General features: G+C 36.1%; 2 protein-coding genes across 2 annotated transcripts in view; both read left to right on the forward strand.

The window, feature by feature from the left end:
- The window catches only part of myo3b (myosin IIIB), a 163,142-nt gene extending 161,759 nt beyond the window's left edge, over positions 1-1,383 (forward strand). The window contains exon 38 of the mRNA XM_051906658.1: positions 791-1,383. The gene's annotated coding sequence lies outside the window, so the exon portion shown is untranslated. The remainder of the gene's footprint in view (positions 1-790) is intronic.
- Positions 1,384-3,781: 2,398 nt separating this feature from the next.
- On the forward strand, positions 3,782-6,975 carry sp5a (Sp5 transcription factor a). The gene is made up of 2 exons (XM_051905754.1): positions 3,782-4,469; positions 5,194-6,975. Exons 1-2 carry the CDS (start codon positions 4,419-4,421, stop codon positions 6,253-6,255), a joined length of 1,113 nt encoding a protein of 370 aa, XP_051761714.1. The 5' UTR covers positions 3,782-4,418; the 3' UTR covers positions 6,256-6,975.
- The last annotated feature ends 5,213 nt before the right edge of the window (positions 6,976-12,188 follow it).

The raw sequence follows: 12,188 nt of genomic DNA on the forward strand, positions 1-12,188 counted from the left end.
TAGTTCATGTTAACTAATGTAATTAACTAATGGTAGCAAATGAAGCCTTATTGTAAAGTATTACCGAATAGCTTTTATATTGTTAGTAATATTTAAAGATGAATACTTAACTGGACTGAAGCAGCTTAGGTTTACTTGATTATCCACACATGATATTGAGAGTTGAGATTGACAACTGATATATAGTAGTCTGAGATACTGTTATAAAGATCTCATTGATGTACATTACAAGCTATCAGAACTTCATCTTACTTTTTGACCATATAAATATCAGTAACTTCACCAAATTGCATGTTTTTGCTCAGTTTGGGCCTCTGAATAAAACTGAGGTGTTGTTTTCCTCTTCGAGTATGAACCATCAAATATGATGCTCAAAAAAAACACATTTGCAAACTTTTTTTTTTTTTTTTAAATGTTGGTAACACTTTAGTTTAGGGTCCAGTTCTCACTATTAACTAGTTGCTTATTAGCATGCATATTAGTAGGATATGAGCTGTTTATTAGTACTTATAAAGCACATATTAATGCCTTATTTTGCATGACCATATTCTACATCCCATAATCCTACCCAATACCTAAACTTAACAACTACCTTATTAACTATTAATAAGCAGAAATTAGGAGTTTGAGGAAAAAGTCATGGTTAATAGTGAGATTTGGACCCTAATCTAAAGTGAGGCCAAAATGTTTAATATTTTATTTAAAATCAGGCTTTCCAGGGCTAAATGTGTAAATTTACATTTTATGTAACTGCTAAAAACTAATCACCTTTTTTCTTCTTCCTTTACAGATTGCCTTTTCCATTCTTTTGCTACGAATTGTGCTGTACATATAAAAATAATGAGGGATAATTATTTATGTATGCATTATTTTCTCAGTATTTGGATTTATGTATTTATTATGAAAGGCAAATGTGCTATTTATCAGTTTTCTTAGAATAAAAAGGAAAAATACATGGTTAATTAAATAAGGACTCTCAAAGGCAGCCTGTTGAACTGTTCATATTTAAAATAATATGTTGCCAAACAACATGATTAGATGAGCGATGGCTGACTCACTGTGACTTATTTCTTTTCTTCTTTTTTTTTTTTTATAAGACTGTGTGGTCTGAGCTGTTTATGAGCGACTGAACATAGAACAAGTACATCCTCATTCTCTGCATCACTCATTGTACTGTTGATATTATAAAACTCCCTTTTCTGGTCATAGATTCATTCCAACTATACAGTAGTTAAAAAAAGGTAACACACTTCTGTGAATGGGTGATGTTTCAGCCTTGTACAGTATTGGTGTTTCTCAATCCAATCTCAGCAGCTGTTTTGTATTCTAATCTGTCTGAGAAATAAAGTCAACAAAATCAAGTTTGCACGTTTGTTATTTATCGTGTGCTTCTACTCTTTTTCTTGCACTGTATAACCTGAATTAAGGTTACCAAAATTTGTGGTGGTTATTAACCTGTCTGGACCCAGGAATATACTCATAAAGAGACATTACAAATGTATTTAGTTATAACAGTATACACCTTATAATTGGAGGCGACGGTTAAGAAGAACAAACCGAATTGTGTCCCCTTGCAATTCTCTCTGGACTGCAGGAAAACTGAGATCTCCTCCCAGTGGGAATCCCCCTCCTTCCCCCCATTACTATGTGAGAAACCTTAATCCCATCAAAAGAGCTGATCTGCTTCAACATCAAGCACTCCAAAACTGCTCGAAAGGGACAGTTTAAAAAGTCATAGATTAGAGGCATCTCTCTGTGGGTGTTTACTTGTCTTGTTTTTATTTAGTCTACCGCTCACATTTGAAGCTGCTCTGATATGACAGTTTACTTGCCTGCAAAACTTTAAAACTACTAAACTCATCCTACTTTAGAGCACTTTTCGTTTTAGCACTCTTTATGATGCTTAGTCCCTGATTCCTGTAATATTTGTGGAGGCGTCACGTGTGTTGGAGACTGGGTTGCATTGAAGGCTTGACTGGTTCAGGGCGGAGCAGAGGGAGGAGAACTGGAAAATGTTCAGACTTTCTCAAAGACTGGATCTCCTCCTCTCGCCTGCCTGCGAATCACACAACTAAGACATCATCATCATCATCATGTCACCGCCACACCTTGATGGGTCGACGTTGACTTGTTCTTTACTAAATAATTTGTCTTTTCAACTATGAAAACAAAAAGAAAGCGCTTGTTCTTTTTGTTCTTTAATCAAAATCATTTAGTGCAGCCAAAGGCAAAGTGATTTGAGAGGCGCTCTGTTGACTTGTGCTAGGAACAACCTGATCGTGTTTAACCCTCTGGTGCTATTGGGACTTTTTTGACCCAAAAATTGTTTTTTTTTTTTACTTCATCAGAATGGTACAAAACTTGGTAAAGGTTTTGGAACTTGCTGTGTGAACACACAAAAAAATTATGGACATGATTCGAAAAGGTTAAATGGTCCTGAAAAAAACAGTCACACTGGTATTGTTCGCGGTCAAAAATGAATGGGAGACAAATTTCATCTATTGGAAACTTTTGGTACTGCGCACAAACAAAATCTTACTGAAAGCTCATTTTTTGAGATATCAACCTCAAATTTGGAACACAGCTTGTTTAGATTCATGGCTTTGATTTTCTCACAGTTTTAGAATGAAACGTGTTTTGGAAAATGTATTTCATATAAAAATTGAAAATGGTATTTTTGTGCACTTTTCATAACAATAAATGTGACACCCTGGACCACAAAACCATTCAAGTCGCACAGGTATAATTGAAGCAATAGCCAACAATACATTGTATGGGTCAAAATTATCTTTTTTTTTTTTTTTTTTTTTAATGCCAAAAATCATCAGGATATTAAGTAAAGATCATGTTCCATGAAGATATTTTGTAAATTTCATATTGTAAATACATCCAAAATCTGTTTTTGTGAGTGGATATGCATTGCTAAGGACTTCATTTGGACAACTTTAAAGGCAACTTTCTCAATATTTTGATTTTTTTGCACCCTCAGATTCCAGATTTTCAAATAGTTGTCTCTCGGCCAAATATTGTCCTATTCTAACAAACCATACATCAATGGAAAGCTTATTTTCCATTGATGTATGGTTCCATTGATTAATTTAACCTTATGACTGGTTTTGTGGTCCAGGGTCACAAATGTAAAACTGTATAACTTTTTTCAAGTCAACTTTTTAAAACTTTAAACTCAGCAATAATCTGCCAAGTGTCGTCTTTAAAAAGAGACCAAACTTAACTTTGTGCAGCAAAGCATTCAAGATTTGTGACAGTTTAAGTTGGAAATTTCATTTTCAGGTCCATGCTCAAAAAGTGAATAAATGAATTATAACTACTGCATAAATATATATCAGTACCATAAAATCCCCTAAAAATACAAAATATTAAATAATAAATATTATTGAATTAAAATATAGTACAATAATTTCATTGAAATAAAAAAAATGTCATTTTTTACCAAGATGCGAACAGCACCAGAGGGTTAAGGCATGTTTCATGTTGGGTTATTTCTGTTGTAATTAAATTAAAATATGATTGCATTTTCTCGTATTCAGGGCAACTTGAAATTTCTAATTGTTAAATCACTGTTAAAATACCAACACCAGATTATTTTGACAGACACCATTGCAAACTTTGTATCTATAGTATATCGTGTGTACAGTATACAATATCTACAGCCTATATTATGAAATGTTATTAACTGATATGACGTGTTCACTGTGATTTCTGGATCAAGCCAAACAAGTCAAACTCATTGTAAGTGTAACTAATTTAGCCAATAATCGTAAATTAAATCGTAAACTGTGTGTGAACTTCATACTGAGTCAAATGATTCCTTCCTCTTGAAGTTATCTCATAAGCCTGTACGAGATCTCTGGAGATAACACACAGTCGCATTGTCGCACAACAAATCCTTAATTACAGAAAGGGGGATCGGGTGACTCTGGCATCCAATAGCGGGGGTCTCCAGGCGGCGAGGGGGTCTTTGATCAAGAAAATCCAATTATTTGTGTATATACATTTCCCACATAGTGATTACTTCATTAATTGTCCCGCCTTTATCCCCACCCGTCCCATCCCCCACTAATAATCAGCCCTTTTATCCAGACCAACAAACACACCATAGGAGCTTTGTGTGGATTCAGAGGATTTGCTTCCCCCTCTCAAAGAGCCGCTCTTCTTTGATGATTGGGCAGCGGCGAACTTCAAAGTCATAAATCTCACTCCTGACTGGCTGGCGGCCCACCAAAGTCCTTATCAAATCCAAAGAAGTGATCCTTCACTCCCTCAGATAGTCCGGGGATAGCTGGAGGAGAGGAAGCGACGCGACCGCACTTTCCACGAGAAGACGTTCAAGTATTTCTGAAGAACTGAATTTGGCTGCTTTAAATCGAGAAGCTTGAGGAGCTCGAGGAAGTGTTGCCATGGCAGCTGTGGCTGTGCTGAGGAACGACACACTACAGGCATTTCTTCAGGTTCGTCAAAAGTTTGAGATATTGTTGAAAATGTTTTTCGTAAAGCGCGTGTCGCTGCTAACGCAAATAGACGGTGCTTATTTGACGAGATGTGTCTCTGAACTACGCAAACTACGGCAGATAATGAGACATTATTACTTTATTCGGCAAGCCATTATCCAAAACGATTACATATTTAACAAAAAGCAAATGTGTGCACATATCGATGAAAGCATTATAGTTCTTGTTATGTTATAATTATGTTTCCATCCATTTAATTAGTTGTTACAGAGTTTTCAGTTGGATCTTCTTCATCAGTAATTCAATTCAGTGGTATAAAAAGTACAATAAACTTGCCACTGTAGGTAAAGCTTTCATTTTGAATTTGTACGGCAGCAATTAAACTTAAATTTAGTGGGTTTTACAGTGTATGACGATGTCAAACATATTTAATCGTCGTTTTTACTTAAAATTGATTTTAAACATATTTCACCAATGCAGCTAAAGTTATGCAAATTCAAATTAAATTTCTGTCCATTGGCTCGTTTTGAAATTGTATCTGCATTGTGCTTCAATTCCTTCATAAACCCTTTGAAATAAAGAACATTTGCATGAGAATTTAGTAGGAATCATTGAGCAAAATGTGTGCAAAATCTTGCCCAAAAAGTTAAATCTGATCCTCAAAAAGTGTTCTTAACCATGTGTCATGTGTAAAGGTTTAATATGACTCTTTCTCACGATCCAGGATCGCACTCCAAACTCCTCGCCGGAAAACAGCAAACATTCTCCTCTGGCACTTTTAGCTGCGACGTGTAACCGGATCGGTCATCATCACGGATCCACTCCCACGGACTTTATTCAAGTTCCCTACGACACGACCCTCGGGTCGCCGTCACGGATTTTCCACCCGTGGAGTAACGAGGCGAATCCCCAGTCCACGCTTTCCAGCAATTCCTCCTTTGGACTATCCTCGAAATCTCACCTGCAGGGCTCCTACACCTCCCACCATGAGCTCCCGTTAACTCCTCCGGCCGACCCCACGTATCCATATGATTTCTCTCCGGTCAAGATGTTGCCATGTTCCATGCAGTCGTTACAATCAACCTGCCCACCGACCTATGTTCCCGCCGTCACATATGCGGCGCCGGCGCCCATCCCACCTGCCATGCCCGGTTTCGTGCCGGGACACTCGGGCCTGGTCCATCAGCAGCAGAGACAGCTGTCTCCGAACCCGGGGGAGGATATACCGTGGTGGAGCCTTCAGCAAGGAAACCACGTCAGCCACCCGTCGACCCTTGGCCCCCACCGCTTCCCCATCCAGAGGGGTTTGGTGTTAGGACACACAGACTTTGCACAGTACCAGACCCAGATCGCAGCCCTTCTCCACACCAAATCCCCCTTGGCCACCGCCCGGCGCTGCCGGAGATGCCGGTGTCCCAACTGTCAGTCGTCCAGCTCCAGCGACGAGCCCGGTAAAAAGAAACAGCACATCTGTCACATCCCCGGATGCGGAAAAGTATATGGCAAAACGTCCCACCTGAAGGCGCACCTGCGCTGGCACTCGGGAGAGAGACCCTTCGTGTGTAACTGGCTCTTCTGTGGGAAGAGTTTCACCAGATCGGACGAGTTACAGAGGCACCTGAGAACTCATACAGGGGAAAAGCGCTTTGTGTGTCCGGACTGCTGCAAGAGGTTCATGAGGAGCGACCATTTGGCCAAACATGTGAAGACGCACCAGAACAAGAAGGGCAAAAGTCACGAAAAGACTTCTGATTATGTGAAAAGAGAAGAGCTGAGAACTGTGTAGTAGACTCAGATGACCATAGACTAGTGCAATATAATCTTCAGGATCCTAATGAAGTGAAAAATACGCTTTTTATTTTTTCATTAAAAAGGTTCATGAGACTTACTTTTTTTTTTTTTTTTTTTTTGGACTTGTAAATATGATTTTCAAGTCATTCTCAGTTCCTAAAGGAACCCTGGAAAATGTTTCCTGTCCCTGAGCTACTCAAAACATTAACAAGTTTCAACTTGTGTTCAGATCTCTGTCTTCGGTGGAAGATTTCTTTATTCTGTAAATATATATTGATAGCTTTTGTTGAATGAAAGTGTCAGTTTTTCGCTCCTTGTGGGGTGTTTTAGCATGCTATTAAAAACCATCTGTTAAACTTTCAAAATTATTGTGTGAAAATAAAGAATATGACTTGTACATGCCATTGAAACATAAGGCGGTGAGGTGGAGTTATTAAAAGTGGATAGATTTATTTTTTTTCAAGAGGAAAAATGCAAGTTAAACGGATGTCAAAGTTCGAGTTTTATAGCATGAGTGTGTTTGAAACGCTTAACAGAGAAACAGTGAAACTCTGTGATTGCGTGAAACGTCCAGGATGATCCGAGAATCGAGCACTGTGAGATTTATCAGTTATTAGGATACTAGAGTTCTGATGTTCAGATCAAAGGACAGTTTTACACGACATTATATGATTTTAAGTCAGCAAAAATGACAATAAAACAAACATTGACATCAGCTGTATTTTTCTGTTTTTCATGTCACTCGTTTTGAGCGTTTTGCAGATGCTGTCAGTATTTGATATGTAAAATATATAAACATCCCCAAGCTATGCTACAAAGCAGAATCTGTCTATCTGTAAGAAGTGCTCTTGGAGTGTTTGCACTGCATCGAAATCTCAAAATCACATTAATGAAAACATACCGTGACGAACTGTATGACAGATGTGTTACCATCTAAAGTTCATATAATACCATCTATGGTATTAATTCGAAAATACAAGATCACTTCTGTGCCGTACAAATCTGCTCCATCTAGATACAACACATATTCAAATGCACTGCAAGTAATAGCAAATCTCATTTCAGTGCAGATTTTGATGTGCTCACACTCTCACTTTGTCTGAATTAAAATTAAATTGAGTCGATTTCAACCTCAATCTCAATCATTCTGATTTTTGCTAAGTGGTTTCTGGCAGTTCACTCTAAATAGAAGAATGATGGTAATAATTAATTATATGTCTGAATTGTACTGACAATTTTGCACAGAGAAAGACACAGCAGTGGCACAAGAAAGCCCACGAAGTAAACATTTGGTCATTAAGTGAGATTTTTTATTACAATTTATATTATTTTGCATGCTTGGCAAAATGTTTCATACATGTCAACATGTAAAACCAGCATTACTAAGCCAGAATATATGAAGTGTGTATTGATATTTGGAAGAGGCTTCTTGGCTCTTAAAAAGATGTTCATGTCTTTGAACTCTGTGCAGCTTCTCCAGCAATAGCGCCTCCATTGGTGTATTCCTGGCACAAATCACTAAACACTTCTCTAATGTTTGCCCACTTTCTTTCAAATACAGCAACACAACTAGTGCCATACTGCTTTAATGATTTGAACTGCAAATATAATTGTTACAGTTCTGCATAAATTGTAAAAGGTATTATTATTCCATGAAAACACTATTAAACACACTAATCAATCCAATTTTATTGGGATTCATACAACCGCTTTCTCATTGATGACATACACTGAGGTTGTTGGTAAAGATGGTGTTTGAGTTAATGTTTCTGACAATCGGATGTTTTGTAACGTGTTCCTCAAATATCACTGACATCATGTACTTCAGTATCCCGAGGGGAAAAAAATTATTTCTTCATTATTGTTTCTTTATTATTATGTTTTCTTTGAAAACCATAATTCTAGTCTCCAAACTCCCAGTACTACTAAAAAAAAGTGTTATTTAATGGATTTTGTTTCTATCTTATCAGAACAATCTCATGTCTGTGCCGGTTTAGTTAAATGCAATCATTTACTGGATCTTCATACATAAACATAAAGGAATTTTTACAACCTCATTCTGAATTATGTAAAGAAGAAAAGCCCTAATTACTATATATTTCTGAATGAACCTTACATTTTAAACATGTTATAGCTTTAAACTTTATTGTTAAAACAGTTCTTTCATATGATAACCTATTATAATGAATAATGTTTTTTTTTTTCAACATGGAATTGCTTATTGTTGTTGTTGTATATGCAAAACGAGGACAAATGATTCAGATATTCTTAGTCGTCTCTTAACATTCATTCATGTTTGTAGCAATTACTTTCTTACCACACATAAATACATATTCGGTAAGTTAGGCCTGGAAGCGATAGATCATCCAAAAAATGAAATTCTGTCATCATTTACTCACCCTCAAGTTGTTTCAAACCTGTATGAGTTTATCTTATGCTAAACATAAAAGAAGATATTTTGAAGAATGTCGGTAACCAAACAGTTGACGGACCCCATTGACTTTCATAGTATTTTTTTTTTTTTTTTTTTTCCAGGGTCCATCAACTGTTTGGTTAATGATGACAGAATTTTCATTTTTGGGTGAACTATCCCTTTAAACACCATGAGAAGCCCATAGAAATAACTATTTAGTTATAATGGTCAATCAATCAATCATGTTACTAAATTCACACATTGCCTAGATGACAAAACTATGACGACTTCCGCTTCTGAGAACCCTGGAAATGTGAAAAGGGTCCATGTGTTTCTGTTGGTCTTGATTCACAAAATAACATGTAAAGTGCTTTAGTAGATGTGTCCGTTTTGTTTTGACTGGTGTCATGCTATAGAATAAATAAAGACTCAAATGACGGAAAATATCCCATTATGAAGTGAAAAACCAATTACCGAAGGATCTGCACCAAGTGCATTTTCAGGTACTAAGTAACATGTCTCAATGTACCACTGCACCACCACGCAGTGAATTCCCATGGGGCAGAGAAGGCTGTTTCTCCGCTTCAGAGAGCGAGATATGGTCAGGCTATCACAACAGCACATGTGGCTTTGCATGGAGGGACTGCTGCAGGGAGTTTGTGTTTAAGCCTCACCGTGACCTGATCTGAATGCCACACTCTGATCTTCCTTTGATGTGAGTCTGTTGAAAGTCTGGCAGAATCAGCCGTTTAGACACACATACTTAAGCATGCATACTTGAAATCTAACATGTGCTTGTTTATTTTAGAGTATTAAATGTGGAAAAAATAAATAAATAAAATAATACACCCAGGCCTAGCTGAGCATCAAAGGTTGTTTTGGGTGTTTAAGAGCATCACTTATGTCTTGAGAATGACATGGCGCTCTGCGTCAAGAGACTGATACATTTCTATCTCACTGTCCCATGATACTTTTCCTTTATCTTTTCTTTTTCTTTTCTTCAAAACAACACATTCAGTTAAACGATGAGATACGAGATGCTGTGCTATATTGTGACTTGACTGCCTAAGTGCTTTTCTAAAATGGTTACATATAAAACATTACATATATCACATTTTTATTAAAACATTTTATTAAGCGTATTGACTAAGTGGCATCCTTTCACTAAAAGATATTGTTCCAAAGCATTTTTTTTTTTTTTTTTTGTGCATTAAAAAGAACAATTAGTGCAGTGATAAACAGGCCAAAGCTATGGCTAGAACATTGTGTTGACCAATCAGAAGCCAGGGCCAGAATTAGTCATCTGTTCATTAAAAAAAAAGAAAAAAGTAAACAGAGTTTGTCTGATATGAATGAATATTTTAAAATGAATAAACTTACTGCTATATTAGACTAAAACTGAAAAAATAAAACAAGTTATCTTCAGAAAGAACAAGAAATCAACAAAATTACTTGTGTAACACTACATTTTGTTTTATATATATATATATATATATATATATATATATAGGGTCCAATTCTCACTATTAACTACGACTTTTGCCTCAATAAACTCGTAATTACTGCTTATTAATAGTTAGTAAGGTAGTTGTTAAGTTTAGGTATTGGTATGATTAGGGATGTAGAATATGGACATGCAGAAAAAAACATTAATATTCATACACTCTAAAAAATGCTGGGTTAAAAACAACCCAAGTTGGGTTGAAAATGGACAAACCCAGCGGTTGGGTTAAATGTTTGCCCAAATTTCTGGGTAGTTTTATTTAACTCAACTATTGTTTAAAAATTATTAAAATTAAAAATGTCTGCCTTAAAATGAACCCAAAATATGTTGGAAATTAAAAATCAGACACATAATTACTAGAGACAACAATAATAATCAAAAGGTGAACATTTATTAATAAGCAATATAATAAATGTTTATTGATAAATTATTCATTAAACTTAAATGTTCATTTATTAAACATATTAATAAATGTTAATTTCCAACATACTTTGGGTTCATTTTAAGTAAGCAATAGCCTACAGTAATGTTTAAACGATAGTTAAGTTAAATAAAACTAGCACGTTGGGCAAACATTTAACCCAACTGCTGGGTTAAAACAACCCAATCGCTGGGTTTGCCCATTTTCAACCCAACTTGGGTTGTTTTTAACCCAGCATTTTTTTAGAGTGTAAATACTAATAAACAGCCAATATCCCAGTAATATGCATGCTTATAAGCAACTAGTTAATAGTGAGAATTGGACCCTAAACTAAATTGAACATTATTTTTAGGCTATGAAATCTTTACATCATCACTGAGATTATCATTATCACTACTTACTTGAAGCCTACCAGCACTTGATCACATTTAAAAAAAAAAAAAAAATGGCTTAAAAAAAGTCTTAAAATAAAGAACACCCTTTTAATGTTATACAAACATAAATGTATTTTTGTTGTTGTTTGTTTGAATGACTGTTTTTGCTTGATATCTACTTGGTGTGTCTCAGAGTTTTTTATATATATATAGCCTACATGATAAATATTTGCATAGAAGAATCAGGCGCAAATGCTGACTGAGCTTTGCAGACAGCTACTAATATACCAGCGCCATCTTGCGGCGACTTGTAGGTCTGAGGCTAAAAGTGATCTGCTTCTCTTCTGCGATTTCTGTCATACTGCTTCTCACTGAAAATACTATTGCACGAACGGTTCATTTAAACAGGGCATTATATTTTTAGCAGCAATAGTTAATCCATAGGTGGGTATAGTTCCATGGAAGTTCTATTCTATAGAACTGGCGTTACTGAAAAGAACAGTGATCTCTCTCTCTCTCTCTCTCTCTCTCTCTCTCTCTCTCTCAAAATTAATGTTTAATCACATCCATAGACCTACTGCAAAATCATTACAAACAAACATTAAAAGTTGCTTCATTTGGTAATGACCGCCAGTTCTATGGGAAATGTTTGATAGCAAAAAAATATTGCGCTGTTAAAAAATAAGGTTTCAAATGAACCAATAAGGGTTTGTCTTTTCAAGAAATACATTTTATATATTTCTTTGGACTGCAGGTTCTGTAAAACCCAAAAACACTAATATGGCTATCTGAGGAACCTGCAGTGCTGAAGAAGTCAGTTCAACAGAACATGATTCTTTATAAAAGAGGGTCCTTTGAGTTGAGGAACCATTGAAGAACCACTATAACAATAAACTGCGGACATGACGAGTTTTCCGTTTGACTCACGGAAGCTTAATGAATGTTTATTGTGTTTTGTTGGAGTGCAGATGTGAGTCACGGAGGGAGCTGTCCAGCTGCTGAACCGACCGAAGCTGTCGTGCACAAATACTGACATAATGAATCTAGCGATCAGTTTTATTCCTACAATCAATGCATTCCTTCGTGTCATATCACACAAACAATAATAATGCTTAAGGAAATCATATCACCTTCCTTAGTGAACTAATGGAAGACATAAACACTCACTGCATGCCTGAACTATGAATATGTGTGTGAAGCGAGAGTTTGTTAATTG

Source organism: Ctenopharyngodon idella, chromosome 9, assembly GCF_019924925.1.
Source record: "Ctenopharyngodon idella isolate HZGC_01 chromosome 9, HZGC01, whole genome shotgun sequence".
Classification (NCBI taxonomy): domain Eukaryota; kingdom Metazoa; phylum Chordata; class Actinopteri; order Cypriniformes; family Xenocyprididae; genus Ctenopharyngodon; species Ctenopharyngodon idella.